General features: G+C 35.4%; 1 protein-coding gene across 5 annotated transcripts in view; it reads left to right on the plus strand.

The window, feature by feature from the left end:
- The window catches only part of LRBA (LPS responsive beige-like anchor protein), a 720,084-nt gene that overhangs the window by 483,886 nt on the left and 214,872 nt on the right, over window positions 1-21,326 (plus strand). For all 5 annotated transcript variants that reach the window (XM_070474768.1, XM_070474770.1, XM_070474771.1 and 2 more), the window contains exons 41-42: window positions 14,945-15,062; window positions 17,257-17,359. In XM_070474768.1, the coding sequence (XP_070330869.1) occupies window positions 14,945-15,062; window positions 17,257-17,359 (221 nt within the window). The remainder of the gene's footprint in view (window positions 1-14,944; window positions 15,063-17,256; window positions 17,360-21,326) is intronic.

A 21,326-nucleotide genomic window follows, 5' to 3' on the forward strand; every position in this document is an offset into this window, starting at 1 on the left:
TTTGCATTGATCACTGAGGAAGGCTTTCTTATCTCTCCTTGCTATTCTTTGGAACTCTGCATTCTACTGGGTATATCTTTCCTTTTCTCTTTTACCTTTCACTTCTCTTCTTTTCACAGCTATTTGTATGGCCTTCTCAGACAGCCATTTTGCCTTTTTGCATTTCTTTTTCTTGGGGATAATGTCACGAACCTCTGTCCATAGTTCATCAGGCACTCTGTCTATTAGATATAGTCCCTTAAATCTACTTCTCAATTCCACTGTATAATCATAAGGGGTTTGATTTAGGTCATACCTGAATGGTCTAGTGGTTTTCCCTACTTTATTCAGTTTAAGTCTGAATTTGGCAATAAGGAGTTCATGATCTGAGCCACAGTCAGTTCCCGGTCTTGCTTTTGCTGACTGTATAGAGCTTCTCCATCTTTGGCTGCAGAGAATATAATCAATCTGATTTCGGTGTTGACCATCTGGTGATGTCCATGTGTAGAGTCTTCTCTTGTGTTGTTGGAAGAGGGTGTTTGCTATGACCAGTGTGTTCTCTTGGCAAAACTCTATTAGCCTTTGTGCATCTTGATTCTGCACTCCAAGGCCAAATTTGCCTGTTACTCCAGGTATTTCCTGACTTCCTACTTTTGCATTCCAGTGCCCTGTAATGAAAAGCATATCTTTTTTGGGTGTTAGTTCTAGAAGGTCTTGTTAGGTCTTCATAGAACCATTCAACTTCAGCTTCTTCAGCATTAATGGTTGGGGCATAGGCTTGGATTACCATGATATTGAATGGTTTGCCTTGGAAACGAACAGAGATTATTCTGTCATTTTTGAGATTGCATCCAAGTGCTGCATTTTGGACTCTTTTGTTGACTATGATGGCTACTCTATTTCTTCTACAGGATTCCTGCCCACAGTAGTAGATATAATGATCATCTCAGTTAAATTCACCCATTCCAGTCCATCTTAGTTCGCTGATTCCTAGAATGTTGACATTCACTCTTGCCGTCTCCTGTTTGACCAGTTCCAATTTGCCTTGATTCATGGACCTAACATTCCAGGTTCCTATGCAATATTGCTCTTTACAGCATTGGACCTTGCTTCTATCACCAGTCGCATCCACAACTGGGTATTATTTTTACTTAGGTTCCATCCCTTCATTCTTTGTGGAGTTATTTCTCCACTGATCTCCAGTAGCCTATTGGGCACCTACCGACTTGGGGAGTTCATCTTTTAGTGTCCTTTCTTTTTGCTTTTTCATACTTTTCACGGGTTTCTCAAGGCAAGAATACTGAACTGGTTTGCCATTCCCTTCTCCAGTGGACCACATTCTGTCAGACTTGATCTGATAGACAGAGTGCCTGATGAACTATGGTGGAGGTTCGTGACATTGTACAGGAGACAGGGATCAAGACCATCCCCATGGAAAAGAAATGCACAAAAGCAAAATGGCTGTCTGAGGAGTCCTTACAAATAGCTGTGAAAAGAAAAGAAATGGGAAGCAAAGGAGAAAGGAAAGATATTCCCATCTGAAAGCAGAGTTCCAAAGAAGAGCAAGGAGAGATAAGAAAGCCTTTCTCAGTGATCAATGCAAAGAATAGAGGAAAACAATAGATGGAAAGACTAGAGACCTCTTCAAATACATTAGAGGTACCAGGGAACATTTCATGCAAAGATGGACTCAATAAAGGACAGAAATGGTATGGACCTAACAGAAGCAGAAGATGTTAAGAAGAGGTGGCAAGAACTGTATGTACATAAAAGATTTTCACAACCCAGATAATCACAATGGTGTGATCACTCACCTAGAGCCAGACATCCTAGAATGTGAAGTTAAGTGGGCCTTAGAAAGCATCACTATGAACAAAGCTAGTGGAGGTGATGGAATCCAGTTGAGCTATTTCAAATCCTGAAAGATGATGCTGTGAAAGTGCTGCACTCAATATGCCATCAAATTTTGAAAACTCATCAGTGGCCACAGGACTGGAAAAGGTCAGTTTTCATTCCCATCCCAAAGAAAGGCAATGCCAAAGAATGCTCAAACTACTGCACGATTGCACTCGTCTCACATGCTAGTAAAATAATGCCCCAAATTCTCCAAGCCAGGGTTCACCAGTACATGAAGCTGTATGCAGGTCAGGAAGCAACAGTTAGAATTGGACATGGAACATCACCATGGTTCCAAATAGGAAAAGGAGTATATCAAAGCTGTATATTTTCACCCTCTTGTTTAAATTATATTCAGGGTACATCATGAGAAATGCTGGGCTGGAAGAAGCACAAGCTGAAATCAAGATTACCGGGATCAATATCAATTACCTTAGATATGCAGATGACACCTCCTTATGGCAGAAAGTGAAGAGGAACTAAAAAGCCTCTTGATGAAAGTGAAAGAGGAAAGTGAAAAAGTTGGCTTAAAGCTCAACATTCAGAAAACTAAGATCATGGCATCTGGTCTCATCACTTCATCGAAAATAGATGGGGAAACAGTGGAAGCAGTGTCAGACTTTATTTTCTTGGGCTCCAAAATCACTGCAGATGATAATTGCAGCCATGAAATTAAAAGACCCTCACTCCTTGGAAGGAAAGTTACAACCAACCTTGATAGCATATTTAAAAGCAGAGACATTACTTTGCCAACAAAGGTCCATCTAGTCAAGGCTATGGTTTTTCCAGTAGTCATGTATGGATGTGATAGTTGGACAGTGAAGAAAGCTGAGTGCCGAAAAAGTGATGCTTTTTAGCTGTGGTGTTGGAGAAGACTCTTGAGAGTCCCTTGGACTGCCAGAAGATCCAACCACTCCATCCTAAAGGAAGTCTGTCCTGGGTGTTCATTGGAAGGAGTGATGCTGATGCTAAAACTCTAATACTTTGACCACCTCATGCGAAGAGTTGACTCATTGGAAAAGACCCTGATGCTAGGAGGGATTGGGGGCAGGAGGAGAAGGGGGTGACAGAGGATGAGATGGCTTGATGGCATTAGTGACTTATGGACATGGGTTTGGGTGGACTCCGGGAGTTGGTGATGGACAGGGAGGCCTGGCATGCTGTGATTCATGGGGTAGCGAAGAGTCGGACATGACTGAGCAACTAAACTGAACTGAATCATTACCTTTTAGAGGTAATCACCTCTAATGCCTTATCACTTGGTTTTTGCACCTCTGTAAAGTTTGGTGTTGCAAACAGTGGTTATTGATGAAATCCCTCACTGTAAAAGAGAAGGTTGAGAATTCAGCCACTCTGGTAAAATCCAAGGAAAGTCAAATTGGAATGCATTACATAAGAACATTTTTGTAGACATTCTTGATAAATGTTGGGAACGGTTGGATACATTTCAAGATAATTTGTGAAAGCACAGGAGTGGGAAAATTTCTCTTGGTAGTTTGAGTTAATCTACTATTGTACAGAACATCCTTAATGTCTTAAGACAATAAATTATATAATATTTAAGTGAGACTGCCCTGTGGATTTTCTTGTCTTATAATGCTTTTGTCTGGTTTTAATATTTGAGTAAGGCTGCCCTCATAGGATAAGTTGGCAAGTATTTCCTCCTAAGTATTCTGGAAGAGTTTGTATAGCATTAGCACTGTTTCTTCTTTAAATATTGGTAGCATTCACCATTGGAGTCACATGGCCCAGAGGTTAGTTTATGGAAAGATTTAAACTGTTGATTTGGTTTCTCTAATAAGTATAATGCTATTTATGTTATGTTTCTTCTTGAGGGGGCTTTGGTAGTTTGTGTCTTTCAAATAATCTGACCACCAGAAAGAATTGTCCAATTTAGTGATATAAAGTTTTATGTAATGTGCTTAATTGCTCAGTCATGTCCAATTCTTTGTGAACCCATGGACTGTAGCCCACCAGGGCTAGGTAGTATTCCCTTATTATTCTTTTTATGATTATTATTATTGTTCTTAGTATTCTTATTATTACAGTCTATAATCCATAGTGATGCTTTTTCTCTGCTGATATTGATTCTCATATCATTTGATTTTCCTAATTTGTGTTTTCTCTCTTGTTTGCCTAATGAGTCCGGTTAGAGACATACATTTTATCGATCTTTTAAAATAACCAATCTTCGGTGTCATTGATTATTTTCTTCTCTCTTTCTGGTTTTCTGTTTCATTGATTTTTACTTTGATTTTATTTCTTTTCTTTTGCTTACTTTGGGTTTAATTTGCTGTTATTTTTTCCTGACTTTCTAAAGTGGAAGCTGTATTCTTGAGAGGTGACCTTTTCTCCACTAATATAGGTGTTTAGTGCTAGAAATTTCCTTTTAAGTACTAATTTAATTGCATTCCACAATTTTTGTATGTTCTGGTTTCATTTGTATTCAGTTCAACATACCTCCTAATTTTTTTTTCTCAGACCCATGGGTTACTTAGAAGTGTACTGTTTCATTTTCATATATTGGGAATGAAAAAAATCTGTTATTGATTTCTAACTTAATTCCATTGTTGTCAGAGAATATGCCTTTATGGGGCTTTCCTGATGGCTCAACTAATAAAGAACCTGCTTACCGAGACGCAGGTTCAATCCCTGGGTCAGGAAGATCCCTGGAGAAGGAAATGGTAACCTGCTCCAGTACTCTTGCTGGGAACATTCTGTGAACAGAGGAGCTTTGCAGGCTACAGTCCATGGGGTCAGAAAGAGTCAGACATGACTGAGCATGTGCACAAACTTTATATGATCTGAATCTGCTAAATTTATCACAGCTTGGTTTTTGGTTCATAGTATGCACTGTCTCTGTAAATGTATATTCAGCTCCTGTTTTACAATTGTAAACTAATTCATGGTCAGTGGTCTTATTCAAGTATTCCGTATCTTTACTGATTGTCCATCTACTTTATCAGTTATTGAAAGGGAAGTGTTGTAATCTGTTTGTAATTGTGGATTTATGTATTTCTGATTTTGGTTCTCTCAGTCTTTCTTTTGTGTGTTTTAAAGCTCTACTATTCCTTCAGGAACAATTAGGATAAGTATGACCTCTTGATGAAATGATCTGTTGTTATGATGACCATTGCAAGTGAAATGACCCTCTGAAAGAAAGTGAAAGTGTTAATTGCTGAGACATGCCCAAGTCTTTGCAACCCTGTGGTCTGTTGGTGGAATTCTCCAGACATGAATGCTGGAGTGGGTTGCCATTCCCTTCTCCAGGGGATCTTCCTGATCCAGGGATGGAACCCAGGTCTCCTGCATTGTAGGCAGGTTCTTTACCATCTGAGCTACCAGGGAAGCCCAACTATTGCAAATGAAATGACCCTCTATTATCCTATTAGTATCCTGTTAATGGAATTCTTTTTTAAATTCTAATACCTACTTTGTCTAGTTTGATGTACTTTACCAATAATCCTGTCATTTTTGTAATTTCTCCTCTCATTATGGGTTATATTTTCCTGATTTTTATTCAGGCCTAGTATTTATGAATTAAATGCCAGTTGTGAATTTTGCCCTATTGTGTTGTAGATATTTTTGTATTCTATAAATATTTTAATCTGTCATTCTAGGACACAACTACGTTACCTTGGAAATAGTTTGATCCATGTGGATGGTGCTGTTAAGGTTTGTTAGGGGGGACCAGAGCAGCATTTGGTCTAGTCTAGTTTTCCCCACTACTAAGGCAAAACGCTTCTGAGGACTCTAGCCATTGCTCGGTGCATTATGAGATTGTTTTTTTCTCTGCTTATGTGAGCTCTGGGTATTGTGCCCTATAATTTGATGGAATGATTCTTTTACTGGCCTTGAATTGTTTTCTTAAGCTGATCAGGTCTCAGCTGAAGACTGCAAATCTCAGGAGTGATGTTGCTTTTCATCTTTCGCTCACCTGCTACTTGTCCTTGCAGTTTTAGCCCCCTGGATCTTGTAGTACTTGAAGTTGTTTTCTCTGCCATAAGAGACCACTATGTTCTAATTGTATTTCTTCTCCCTGCCCTGGAGCTTGCAAAGTCTTCTCCGGGAGGGAGTTGGAGCGGTAGTTGGTGTCACCACTTTTTTCCCTGTCTCTGAGTTCACTGTTGCTCATTACTTTGTGTTTGAGCTCTTAAGAACAGTTTTTTTTTTTTTTCCACATGTGGTATCTATTTTAAGTATTATTTATGTACAAGGGTAAGTCCAGTCCCTGTTACTCCATCTTGGTCAGAAGTTGAAATATGCTGACTGTTCAATTTGATTTTTTTAAATGTTATGCTGTAGTTTTCCCTTTCATTTTTCTGTCTCTTTTTGCTTTCTGCTGTGTTTGTGTTCATGCGTCCCTAGCGCCTGAGACTGAATGTGGTACGTGAGGTTGGGCTGGCTTTCCGTCTGTTCGTCAGTGTCTCCCATGTTCCTGGCACCGTATCTGATATGTGAATGGAAAGATGACTGGGACCAGTGGCCTAGTCTCATAAAGCTGTAGGCGAGTCGGAACTCCAGTGTACGGAGTTACGCAGTGGAATCACGTTGACCTCCAAATCTTATTTAAGTAGCATTCATAATGTTCTCTGTAACATGTGTCCTTTAAGAAAATAACTTTTTGAAAGATTGTATCTGAAGCAGAATATGAGCCCAGTATTCAGTTTCATGCTTTAACAGGGAAGCAAATAGGAACCTGTACTACTCATTTATAATTGGCTTCAGCTAAACAAGTTGAATACTTAAGAGGAATAAAGTTAAAAAAAAATTAAGTGGAAAAGTATTTCCCTCTAATTAGGAAGAAAGTGTCCTACTTTTAGCATCAAGTTCTAGTGTAACTTTTCCCTTTTCCTTTTTATTTCTGTTCTATATTTGAAGAACAGAAACAAATGCATTGAAGGTTTCTCCTTTAATTAGTTAAATAGGTTAGTCCCCAGAGAAACTTGGAATGACTAAACCATGTTGTATCTGCAACAAAGGGATAAGTCGTCTACCTACAGGCTGTGTGCTCGGTTGCTCAGTTGTGTCCAACTCTGCAAACCTGTAAACGGTAGCCCACTAGACTCCTCTGTCCACAGTATTTTCCAGGCTAGAAAATGGGAGTGGGTTGCCATTTCCTTCTCCTGGGGATCTTCCCGACCCAGGGGTTGAACCCGTGTCTCCCGCATTTCAGGATTCTTTACTGCTGCGCCACCTGGGAAGCCCAGCTACACGCTGCTATTACTCTAATTTGGGTATTTGCTTCCTTTATGTAGAGAGGGCCTTTGATACCAATCTGAGATTGATATTAAGTTCATCAAGGAAGAATTGACATCAAGAAGAAAGACAGGCTGTGTCCATTGCTTACTTTAAAAGTATACATTGTAGAATATTCCAGCCCATTAAAAGTTAGGCTGTATTTTATTAGTGCTGATTTAAACTTAACTCTTTGTTCTTTAGAGAGTCAGTGTACAGAGTAATAGGCAAAAACACTTTGTGACTTCAATTCAGTGACAGTGGCAGTCACTCTCACAAGCTTGTAAGAAGTAACTAGGATTCTTTTCAATTTAAATGGAAAAAATAAGGTATCATTTATATTATCATTTTCCCATATCATACCTGTAAGGAAAATTAGCTATAAATATTTTAAAGAAAAAGTAATACAGATATTGTTTGCATACAACTTGCAAAAGTGATTTTGGAAATAGAAAGTTAGGCAGAGTGGTATTAATCCATCTTGGGGAGAAAATAGCTAAATTGCAGACATTTTTGGGGGGGGGCGTTTTTCTAATTTTAAGAGTATAGATTAATGGATAAATTAGTACATATTTATGTTTAACTTACTTATTAATAAAATGAAGGGTTTTGGTCTAATGATTGTTTTCTCAAGGCATTGGAATTAAACAAAAGTCTTTACTGGATAAAGGTAATAAAAACTTGATAAAGTATACATATCTTCTTTTTTTAGTAACTGTATTTTTTAAGTAATATTTTTACTACTCCAAAATACTTACATTTTTCTTTGTATATATTCAAGGTAATTTCTGTATCTGTATACTGAAATCAAACACTTTCACATCTTATTCATGATAAAATTGACATTGTGGCTTTATTTTTATTATACTTTTATCTTAAAAAGTAACTCCAAATCCAAATATCTCTATTTTAATTCAACTATGTACCTGTTTATTCTATTCTTTTTCTGAAAATTTAGTACCTTGCTCTTTATGCGCTGTGAAAAAGAAACCAAGATACATTCATGTTGCTAATTATTATTCCTTAGTATCCTTCTTTTGTATATTTAGGTTCTTCTTTCATAAAAATCATAATGGAGATACAGTTTAAATTTTTAAAAATCTAAAAATTAGTTGGATGATGGCTAAATATCTTCTTTGTTCTGCTTATTCATTAGTATACTTGGCTCTTGACTTGTTAATATATATATTAAATGTTAGTTCAGTAAGAGGTGGCTTTTATGAAACATCATTTAGAATGCAAATTATCTTTAAGCTGGAGAATATTGAAAATAAAAGAACCAACTGAGTCTGAATTATTTACAGGCCAAGGGCTTAAAGGTTCTCTGCTCTAGCACAAATATTAAATTATGAAATGGGAATTTCAGTTTGCCATAAATCTGTCTGCCATCGCAGCTTAAAATAAAATAGTTTTACTCATCTAAAGCAACATCAATTTGCCAGTCTGTGCTTCATGTATCAAAGAGCGTTCTGTGAAAATATCAATATCATTGGTTAATATAAATGAAATTAATTTTTAAAGCTGGGCTAAAGGTTGACATCTGAAAAATTGCATTACTTTGCAGAAGAGAAATTTCTGTCTTCTAGTGAAATTTCAGGTCATGAGGGCAAGTAATTTTCACAATCTTCAATGGGAGTCAGTGAAATATGAACTTCATTGTCACCTAGCCCCAAAGCGATAAGATAAAATGAGCTGATACATCATTTGCTGTGGTTTTATCATCTCCCTCAGTAATTGGAAGAGAAAACATGAGAGTGTCTGTGTCTGTGTGCTCCCTTCTAGCCCCTCCCAGATGCCCCATCGTCCACACCCAGGCTAAAACCGCTTTAGCCCAATCAATACAGAGGTCACACAGCATTTTATTTATATATTTTTAATTTTTCATACTGACTAAACTGCCAAATAGAACATTAGAGGAATGAATATGTTTAATTGAATTTGTCACACATGAAAACGCTAAGGAGAATACTGCATCATAGTATCAGTAAGCAGGAGGAAGTTCACTATATAGATGAAAAATATAAAATAACTCATAATTAATTTAAAAGGTAATTTTCTTTTATATTTATAACTTTTATACTTTTGTTGTCATTTTTTCCAAGTTTGGGGACGATCTGTGTGTTCACAGATGTATATTAAATAGCAAAATTGCCGTGTTAAAATTTCTACCAGAGTCAAGTATATGCTATTTTTCAATTAAAAGAGACCTCTAAGTTTTGTTTAAGAATATATATTTAAATAATGGTGATGAAGAACGTCCTTAAACTAACTAGTATTCAGTATTAAAATAAATTTAGTGCTATGCTTTGATATCAAGTTTCAGAGAAAATTATGAGCAGCAAAATCTAAAAACTATGTTAATAATAGAGTGGTGCAGCTTTAAAATACTTGGTTACAATTACTTTCAACTGTTTTATTAAAATTGCGATTATTGTAAATAAAATATATTTGCACATGTGTTTAGTGGCAGATTGATAGACTATATTTAGACTAGTGCATTTTTTAACATGTACTTTCATTTCTATTTCACATATTTACTATTTTCCATATTAAGATATAATCCTTGCGACTGATTTATAATTATGTTCATGAAAATGAGATATGAATATTTTCTAACGGTGGTATCATTGATTGATTGATGGCTTGATTAGTTTATATTTTGTATACTAAGTTAAAAAATTTTTTTAATGTTAAATATATATCAATATATTTTGGAAATGATTTTGTTATGAAATTTTAAGTGCTATTGTTTCTTTGTATTATTTGATTTTACTTTTGTTACTGAAATCTTTTGAAATTACTATGGAATTCTATGAAAGAGTAAAATCTCTCAAAAAATTGATGAATATTTGAGTCTAGGATATGCAGTGTGAGCTTTAAACATTAAGAATAGTGTTTTAAAAAACAGTTATTTGATTCTATAGATGCCAACTCTCAAATATTTTTTGTGATATTTTTCAATTACTTTTTAATATCTTTCCCTTTAAAAGAATTTGAAAAAATTTAAAATTTATTGAGGGTAGAGTTTAAAAAGAAAGCCTTTTTTCTCTATTTAAATGGAACAAATATGGCTATGTTTTCAGAGACTACTTTAAAATCTATTTTTTGAACATACCTAATATTCAATAAATAAGGGTATCATGTAGTTGGGCAGTAAATGATACAGATTTTTTTTTTATCCTTCCATGAGGATGAGAAAAGTGGAAGTGTTATTTGGATAAATTCGTTTACTTCTCAAAATGAATGGTTAAAGGTCAAAAATTCTTCTTTCTAGCCAATTAATGCAACAGGGTGAAGCAATTTTCACATGTGTTCAGAGTATACTATTTGCAGTGTAGGGGAAAAGGTAGGTTTACTTGGGCAAAATTCTTTTTCAGAGTCACAATTTTTAGATAAAATTTTAAAGGAAATATGTTTGATATTTTAATGTAAAGAAATAGTATATATGCATTTATATGTGTGAGAGTATATATACCTATAAATGATTTCTTTTGTTCCTCTCTACAACCTTTCGTTAACATTTGACCAATAAACTGTCTTTATTCAAATAAATTATTAAAAAATGAAAGTTGAATTCACTAATAATAGTACTAACGATATTGAAACAAGATGGAAAACATTCAAAGAGAGTGCTGAGGGCTGAAGCTTTCAAGCTGTTCTAGACTTGGGGTCATAACTGCCGAGCAGTGGTAATGATACAGTTTCCATAGTAACCGATTCATCGGAGGGCTAGACCTCTGTCTAGGGTGCTGTCAGTGTAAGTAGAGTTTCAGTGAACAGAAAGTCCCAAAGAAGGGTCTGCTTCTACCTAATCCAGTTTTAATTGAACTCTAGAGACTTTGAAGTGAAGCCTCAGACCAGGAATATACTATTCCAATAAGAAATAAACCTCTTGCCTAGCTAGGTCGCAGCTGCTTCTCAGTACTGACACCTTTTCCTAATGAATACTTTAAAGAAATGTTATTATATCAATTTCAGCTAGTAATTCTCTTAGTTAAGAAATTCTTTGTTTCTATTTTAAATCCCACTATCCTGACGTTAAGTACAGATTTTCATTTCTTGTTTGTTTTTGTTTTTAAGTCAGTCTAATTTTATCTGTAAGATTTTAAATGTTGATAGCTTTGGCAGTTTTAAATAATTTTTTGTCTCTCCTCCTGTTTCTGTTTTTCTTCAGTTTTAAAACATTACCTGCTTATGTTTATTTAACTCTGGAAACACACTGTCATCCATTCAGTATAATACCATTTATATCAGGTTTGCACCCATGTAGAACAATTCTGGATCTTATTTGTAGATGTATATATACTAATAGAATAAAAATTTATATGGTAATGCTAAACCTCAAAACATGGATAGTGATTGGCTCTGATGAAGAAGGAAAATGGAATCAGGAAGGGTTATATATGGGAATTTCAATATTATCTATAATACTTCATAAGTTTTTAAAATCTATACAACAGTATGGAAAAGTATTAGTATTTTGTAAGTTTCAGGGTGGTTCCATGGAGCTTATGTCATTTTCTGTCATTTGGAGTAAGTTTGACGTTTGGTAATAAAGTTTAAAGGACCATGCCACTTGCTGTATTTCAAGGTATATTTTTAAAATACCTATGTTGCTTAAAGGAATGGGATATAAATGGAATATTTTCACTGATTGGAAAACTATTACATTAAAAATATTATAATAATGTTTTAGTGTTCTTACTCCTCTTTGTAATTGACATATTCTAGAAAATACTAATAATTAAATCTTCAGGTTGCACAACCGTGATCTTGCAATGATTGGCCATCACCATATTAAGCAACAAGTCTTATTACATAGCTCTGTTGATACAAGAGGTAGAATTTTCAGACCAGCGTGTGATATGTTTAGTGTATGACAGAGCTTGGAGCCTAAAGCTTTGTTGTTTATTCTTGTTTAATTTTTCTCTTTCATTTTTAACACAAGTACAGGGGAAAAAATGTAGCTGATTAAAATTTCTGATGGGTTCTAGTTTAACAGATGTTTGAACTCTTTTAGAAATGTAACAGTGTATCATCTAAGTAGGCTCTGGACAGTTCAGACTAGACAACCTGGGAGTAGGCCAAACTTTACTACCAGCTTTCCAAGGGACTCCTATTAAGTATTTAACTTGTTTAGGTCTCCTTTTCTGCACACATGGTGGATAGATTGGACCAGAAGTGCTACAGAACATATATTGGATTCTCTATTACTTGATTAGTTAAAAATGGCAATCTCAAATACCAGTGGAAACTAGGCAGATAATAGTAAATAAGTGAATGTGTAGAGATTGTTTAAAAATGGAGAGTGCCTGTCAGTTGTGCTATGTGGTGTATATAGACCTAGACTTGGCAGATGCTCCATATTTTTCCTGAGGAGTCATAGATATGTCCGTTTTTATAAATAACCCTTTTCTCAAGTATTTTCAACTACTTGAAATTTGGGGAGAATTTATGGCCGAAACAAAATTAATGTGGATCATATGTAGGGTTTTGGTTGCCGTTTGTTCATGCGTTTAACCATTCAAAACTGTCTCCTTGTGTAAGACGTTGTCATAGAAGATGAAAATAGAGTACATTCAAAACCTTTGTTCCATTAGAACTTAGATTCTAGTATTCTCGTGCTGAAGAGAGGCAAAAGAGAAGCGAGGAAATAATGTAATTTCTGGTGGTAATAAATAAGTGTTACGAAGGAAGTCTGATGAGTTTGGGATGGGATGAGGTGATAGTGGCAGAAGTGGGTTAGATCCTGTGGCTTCTCTACCAAAGTGACATTTGGGTGGATATATGAATGTGAGGATGAGCCAGCCATGTGAAGATCTGGGAGACCAGTCTGAGCAGCACATATAAAGGCCCTGATGAAGAATGATTTGCGCTCATCAGACAATCCCAGATATAAGACTTTATAAACAGTTATGAAGAACTTCAGCATTGATTGGGCTTCCCAGGTGCTGCTAGCAGGAGAGAACCTGCCTGCCGGTGCAGGAGATGTAAGAGATGCAGGTTCAATCCCTGGGTCGGGAAGATCCCCTGGAGATGGGAATGGCAGCCCACTCCAGTGTTCTTGCCCGGACAATCCCGTGGACAGAGGAGCCTGGCGGGCTGCAGTCCGTGGGGCCGCACAGGGTTGGACACGACTATAGTGGCTGAGCAGCACTCAGTTTACAACGCATGTATTGCGGAGCCACTGGGGGGTGTTAAGTACACAGGAGGTAGGATCTGATTTATATTTAAAAAGCTGTTTTCTCTGACTCCTCTGGTTGTGGTAGATTCTCCAGGTAAGATTAGAAGGAGAGAGACCAGTCAGGAGGCCACTGCACACTCTGGAGCCTCGGACCTACTGGTTGTGGTGAGAGAAAGGGGTACAAGTGGCAGCTGGTTTAAAAAAATCTTGAGTCATATCAATATTTTGTCCTCTCTTTTCTGTTAATCTCTCTTGATCTTACTTACATAGGTATTGATTGTATGAAAGAGTTTGAAGGATTTTCTCTTTCACCTGTTTTAAAACTTAAAGTGTTATTCATTGTTTGGAATTTTGAGTTTGGTTTTTCAGAAAACACTGGGCCTAGGAATTGTACCCATTCTTTCATTTCTAGATGCTGTGGTACCTGAAATAGAATATTTTCTGTAGAAAAATCTAGATATGTGTTTAGTGAATTAACTAATGTTGCTGTCTTTTAAAACAACAACAACAACAAAAACCCTGTATTTTGCATTAAAGGATTATAGATTTTTTATAATTAAGATCTAGAAATGGAAATATAAAGTGGAGAGCATTTATGTAGGATAAATTCTTAACATTCATTATTTTTCCTCTTTACTTACCCCATTTTTGTCTGTACAATGCAATATCATATACAAATGTCATTTTATTTGTATTTTTTAATGGTGGTTACTTTTGAGACATTTATCTTAGTTGTTTACCTTAATTTGCTTTCACGAATTTTCATCAGTGTTTGATAGCACATCCATCTCATTTTATTTATTAATATTCTGTGAAGTACTAAGTACTAGTGTGGAGAAATTCCAAATCTGCCTTTAACACCTTCATAATTAAGCTTTTGAAATGAATTTTAAAAAAACAAAGCTTGAATAACAAAGCAACAAAGTGGCTTAGTACTAAAGGCAGGATTACTTTGAGTTTGCAAAGCATTCTAAGCCATTGCGTCTGTCACATGGGATGACAAGAATCTGTAACAAGTTACTCTGACAACCACCTACTCCATGGAGAGATTATGCTGAGTTCATTCGAAGGTTTGTGTTTAGCTTCGCTGACAAAATGATGCTTAACCTCTTATACAGTTGGTCTTTGTGCTTTCTGAATGAGTGACTGTTGCCTTAACAGTGACCTTATAACTGTGATTTTTTGAAGTTATGAACTTAAATTTGTAATTTTAAAGTATCTAAAAAGTATTTCTGGATATATTATATGAAACTGAATTTTATATGTGATCTATAAGCATGTAGGACATTCTTTTGAAGTCTTTCTTCTTTTTAAAGTTTGTGTAATATTTATTTCTATAATATGACTCAAAAATCAATCAGTAATGCTATATGTATTTCCTGAAAAGCAATAGATGACATCATTGCCTTAAAAAGCCCCCAAATATATGTATAAAATAGATGTATTACAGTTTTGTTCTGCTGTTTCACTTAAACATCTTTTTCATGAATTGCAATCTAGTTTTTAGTCACCCTCCTAATTATTTCAGTAACTGTTTATTCATTTCTTAGAAATTATTTTTCTTAATAAGGACTTCTGTGTTTTAATTGGGGGAAAGAACAAAAAGATTCTATTGTACTTACTCGGGATTCTCTTTTTCTTCACTAGATCCTGGCATATACAGAAGGGCTGCATGGGAAATGGCTGTTCTCAGAGATACGATCGATCTTTTCTCGTCGTTATCTTTTGCAAAATACAGCCCTGGAGATCTTTATGGCAAACAGAGGTAAGATGATGTTGCAGATGTATGTTGTTACAGAGCTAACGTCCATCTCCTTAAGATTTCATTTTGAACATACCATATTGTTTCCTTTCCGTATTGTTTCCATTTGGATAGAATTGTGTAACCTACTCTCTGCATTACAGATCTCTTTTTTTGAACCACGTGCATCTTCATAGTTTATACCCCTTTGGTTGTTCTTAGAATTATCTGCAGTTTCTTATTTTTCTGACAAAATCACAAATTAGTACAGGACTTAATAAATATGGGGGATAAGTACCCTTTTAATCAGTTGTAGAGTTTTGGTATCCTCAGCAGTGCTCTGATGCTTAAACTCCTGGAAGGTGGCTGCGTTTCAAGAGGGGAGAGGGTAATCAAATAATTCATACGTTTATTTAATTTTTTTGTCTAGTCTATTGCCATTTATAAAGGACCATCAGAAGATGGTACTGAACTGTCCTGGTTGCTCTGTATTACCTCATTCTTGAAAGAACTAAAATTCAATTTGTGGGTTTAGAATTGAACTTGGTGAAATTCATTAAGATTAGAAGGAGGGACAAGGTGAACTTGAAGGGAAAGCATTGTGGGGTATGAGTGGAGGTTTACAAGTGAGAGTATGTAAAATCTTGTGATTTATTGTACATGCTCGTTTTATTTAAGTAGATTTTTAAGTTTTCATATTTTCTCTTTCTATAATCTACAAGTTTTCATTTAAAAATCTGCACATAATGTATATTCCATGCATACTTTCTTTTTTTAATGGAATCATATGTCTTTAGGGAATACAGATTTCTTTAGGAAAAGATGTTTTTTCCTTCCATATCTGGTCTTCTTCTACACACTTACCACTTTTTCTAATGTAAACATTATTCTTTCAGGCAAATAATTGAGTGAATGTTTTACACTTCAGTTCAGTCTACATTCTTGCTGTCCCAAAGGGGTTTTCACCTCAAAATATTCATTACTTGCTCATCTTACTTACTTTCCTTCTTTAAAATTTCTTAAGCATCTTTGCTTTGTATCTTTGTGTGTTTTTCTACTGCCTTTTCCTTATGACCTTGATCACCTGCCATAATCTGAGTTTTTCCTTTTTTTCCACTCCTATAGTCAATGTAGTAGTGGATATGTAAGAAAGGCTTATGCAAAAGTTATGTTGGATGTTTATCTGATAGTTCTAAATATATTTTAGGTGTTTAGTGCATGATCATATACTTATTTACCTAAAAATATTGTAATGTCAGTGTTTAAAATTACACTGACATTGATAAAAATTTTTGGCCCATAGTATTTTTTCAGGTTAGGTAGAAAAAAAGGATCATCTTCTAGATGAATATTTGTAGATTATTTATGGTTCTGATACAAAAGTTAATATGATTAAAATTTCAAGACTGACCAAATTACTATCTTCTAAATTCTCTGCCATGATTTTATGACTTTGTTATTGTCATACTTTTTAAGGATAAAATTTTGTACATCACTGTCATAAATTAACATTTATATACTGAGTGTATTGATATATATGATGCACAGTTATGATGATATGTACAGTTACATATGATGTTCTCAAAGTATGTAATTATTCAAATAGAAATGATTAAAAATCATTTGATTATTGACCTTGGAGGAAAAAATTTTCTTCAGGTCACACATTGTTCTGGATTATGTGAACATACAAAGCATAAACATATAAGCACTGTATTATACGTTTATGTAATATTTACATAAGCTACAAGAAAATACAAGAATTTGCATAAATTAAAAGAGAATATTTTTAAGCTGTTGCTGATTAGAAGTAAATACAACTGACAATTTAGTAGCTATAGGTTAAGTATATTAGATTATTAAGTATATAATCTTAAATTTTTAATAGAAATTTACAGGCTTATTTTTAACTTGCCAAAATTCAACTTTGTAAATTCAGAATTGTAGCTAGATAAAATCTCAACTTTGTGTCACATTAATGAAACAATAATTATTAGTCCTGACAGTATTTAGAGAAGGAACATTCTGTGAGTAAAATAAATATCATCTCTGGCATATTAATGCTTAAACTTCATATATACTATGATAAAACTAATACTATACAACTTCTATTGAGTAGATACCTGAATTAAGAGTAAGCATTTTATTGGACCAAGAAATCAGTTTTTCAGAAAGGCACTCATATTTCATTCTGACTTTTAAAAATTATTTTTCCTAGTTGCTATAATGTTCAACTTCCCAGACCCTGCAACAGTAAAGAAAGTGGTTAACTATCTACCTCGTGTTGGCATTGGAACCAGTTTTGGATTGCCTCAAACCAGGTACTGTTTTATATGAAACAAATATGGAAAATAATCTGTAATAATATTTTTCTAATTTGTTTTGAAATGCATGACTTTCTGTTTTATGCTTCATTGTAAATGGTAATTGTTAGTGGATCATTTTGAATCAACTGAACTTCTGTCCGAAGAAGCTCAAAAAAGAGGAACAAATGTAAATGAAACTAATCTGAAAAAAGAAAGCAGTAAAACTAGAACATCAGTGAAAAGGGAAACAAAAACAATAAAGAAAAATAAATGCAATGAAAAATTGAATCTCTGAAAAGATTAATAAGAGTAATAAATATCTATATAAGGCTTATGACAGAGGACACAAAATGCCAATATCAGAATTAGAGAAGGAATATCACTACAGATCCTATAGATATTTAAAAAATAAGGGCATATTGTGAACAAATTTAGACAACTTAGATGAATCGGCAGATTCCATGAAAGATACAAACTGTAAAATCTCATTAATGAAAGTGAATAGCTTTAGTAACTCTACAGAGGAAATTGAATTTGTAGCTTAAAACCTTCTAACAGAGAAAATACCTAGCTCAAATGGTTTCACTGGCAAATTCTATCAAATGTTTAATGATGTGACACAATTTCTCGGAAAACTCTTCAGATAATTGAAAAGAAGGATAAGTTTCCCAAGTAATCCTGTAAAGCCAGCATTACCTGAATTCCAAATCCACAAAAAAACTTTTCCAGAAAGGAAGTTAAAGACCATCTTGATTGAAAAGGAAGAAGTGAAACTGTCTTTATTAGTATGTATACTTAATGTGAAATTACTGAGGAAACTGCAAAAATTTTCAAAAAAGGAAAAAAGCTATTAGAACTCAAACAAATTTACCTGTTTTGCATCATACATAATTTTGTTCTTATATAGCAATGAACAGTTGGAAACTGAAATTAAAGTGCGGTTTAAATAATATAAAAAATTAAATAACTATGGGTATATTTGCAAATACATTAAGGATTGTTCACTGAAAACTACAAACACAGTTTAGGAAAATGAAAGAAACCTAAAAGTGGAAAGTTGTACTATACCATGTTCATGAATCGGAAGACTCAATGTAAGTACGATGTTAGTTTTCTCCAACCAGATCTGTAGGTTCAAAGCAAGCCTATACAAAATTGTAGAAGACTGTTTTGGAGAAATTGACAATCTGATTCTAAAATTTAAGTGGAAATGCAAATATCTAGAATTGCTAAGACAATTTTGAAGTAGAAAAAATTGGAGGGCTTTATCTGATTTCAAGACTTAATATAAAATTACATTCACTAGTAGAGTTTGGTATTTTTGTAAAATAGACTTATAGAGCAATGAAATATAATAGTGTCCAGAAATAGACCCATCCATAAATGAGCAATTTGATTTTCAACAAAGGTATCAAGATGTACTGATGAGAGAAGATAGTTTTTTCAACAAAAAAAGAGAAAACCCCACCTCACCTTTTATCTCAAAATGTAACATATTAACTAAAAATGTAACATATGTTAGCTTAAATTAACTCAAGTATGACATGGACCAACAGACTGGTTCCAGATAGGAAAAGGAGTACATCAAGGCTGTATGTTGTCACCCTGCTTAATTTAACTTATATGCAGAGCACATCATGAGAAACACTGGGCTGGAAGAAGCACAAGCTGGAATCAAGATTGCTGGGAGAAATATCAATAACCTCAGATATACAGATGACACCAACCTTATGGCAGAAAGTGAAGAGGAACTTAAAAGCCTTTTGATGAAAGTGAAAGAGGAAAATGAAAAAGTTGGCTTAAAGCTCAACATTCAGAAAACTAAGATCATGGCATCTGGTCCCATCACTTCATGGCAAATAGATGGGGAGACAGTGGAAACAGTGTCAGACTTAATTTCTTGGGGCTCCAAAATCACTGCAGATGGTGACGGTAGCCATGAAATTAAAAGACGCTTACTCCTTGGAAGGAAAGTTATGACCAACCTAGACAGCATATTAAAAAGCAGAGACATTACTTTGCCAACAAAAGTCCATCTAGTCAAGGCAGTGGTTTTTCCAGTGGTCATGTATGGATGTGAGAGTATACTGTGAAGAAAGCTGAGCGCGGAAAAATTGATGCTTTTGAACTGTGGTGTTGGAGAAGACTCTTGAGAGTCCCTTGGACTGCAAGGAGATCCAACCAGTCCATCCAAAAGGAGATCAGTCCTGGGTGTTCATTGGAAGGACTGATGTTGAAGCTGAAACTCTAGTACTTTGGCCACCTCATGCAAAGAGCTGACTCATTTGAAAAGACCCTGATGCTAGGAGGGATTGGGGGCAGGAGGAGAAGGGGACCACAGAGGGTGAGTTGACTGGATGGCATCACCGACTCAATCGGCATGAGTTTGAGTAAACTCTGGGAGTTGGTGATGGACAGGGAGGTCTGGCTTGTTGCAATTCATGGGGTCGCAAAGAGTTGGACACGACGGAGCGACTGAACTGAACTGAACATAACCTAAGCATAAGTGCTGAAGTATAACTTCCTAAAGAAAACATAGGAGAGAAATCTTTGTGACCTTGTGTTAGGCAGAGACTTTTTAAATAAGATTTTAAGAAACCACTTATTGGCCTTTCAAATTAAGATCATTTGATTTTAAGATACTCAAGAAAATGAAAAGGTATGCTATAGACTGAGTTGAAATATTGGTACAACTTATATGTGATAAAGGATTTATAGGAAACTCTTCCATTTAATTATAAGACAAGCAGACTGTTTGAAAAAAATAAAAGATTTGAGCAGATACTTCAGCAAAGAACAGATATAAATATCAAGCATATGAAAAGATACCAAACATCATTAGTCATCAAGTAAATGATGATATCATTTTAAAACCACAGTGAGATCCCATGGCACACCTATTAGAATGACTGCTTAAAAAATGATAATAACAAGAACTAATAAGAATGCAAAGTAACTGGAACTTCACATATTGATGGGAAAGTAAGCAGTTTTGCAGTTTCATATAAAATTAACCATGCTGTTATACTTCCTGGTTCAGTTCACTTCAGTTGCTCAGTTGTGTCCAATTCTTTGCGAGCCCATGGACTGCACCTTGCCAGAGCTCCCTGTTCATCACCAACTCCTGGAGTTTACTCAAACTCATCTCCATTGAGTTGGTAATGCCTTCCAACCATCTCATACTCTGTCGTCCACTTTTCCTCCCACCTTCAATCTTTCCCAGCATCAGGGTCTTATCAAATGAGTCAGCTCTTTGCATCAGGTGGCCAAAGTATTGGAGTTTCAGTTTCAACATCAGTCCTTTCAGTGAACACTTAGGACTGATCTCCTTTAGAATGGACTAATTGGATCGCCTTGCAGTCCAAGGGACTCTCAAGAGTCTTCTCCAACACCAAAAGCATCAATTCTTCGGTGCTCAGCTTTCTTTATAGTCCAACTCTCATATCCATACATGCTGCTGCTAAGCAACTTTAGTCATGTCCAACTCTGAGCGACCGCATATACAGCAGCCCACCAGACTCCCCCGTCCCTGGAGTTCTCCAGGCAAGAACACTGGAGTGGGTTGCCATTTCCTTCTCCAATGCATGAAAGTGAAAAGTGAAAGTGAAGACGTTCAGTCGTGTCTGACTCTTAGTGACCTCATGGATTGCAGCCTGCCAGGCTCCTCTGCCCATGGGATTTTCCAGGCAAGAGTACTGGAGTGGGATGCCATTGCCTTCTCCACATCCATACATGACTACTGGAAAAACCATAGCCTTGACTAGACAAATCTTTGTTGGCAAAGTAATGTCTCTGCTTTTTAATATGCTGTCTAGGTTGGTCATAACTTTCCTTCCAAGGAGTAAGCGTCTTTTAATTTCATGGCTACCGTCACCATCTGCAGTGATTTTGGAGCCCCAAGAAATTAAGTCTGACACTGTTTCCACTGTCTCCCCATCTATTTGCCATGAAGTGATGGGACCAGATGCCATGATCTTAGTTT

Source organism: Odocoileus virginianus, chromosome 12 (genome assembly GCF_023699985.2).
Source record: "Odocoileus virginianus isolate 20LAN1187 ecotype Illinois chromosome 12, Ovbor_1.2, whole genome shotgun sequence".
Classification (NCBI taxonomy): Eukaryota; Metazoa; Chordata; class Mammalia; order Artiodactyla; family Cervidae; genus Odocoileus; species Odocoileus virginianus.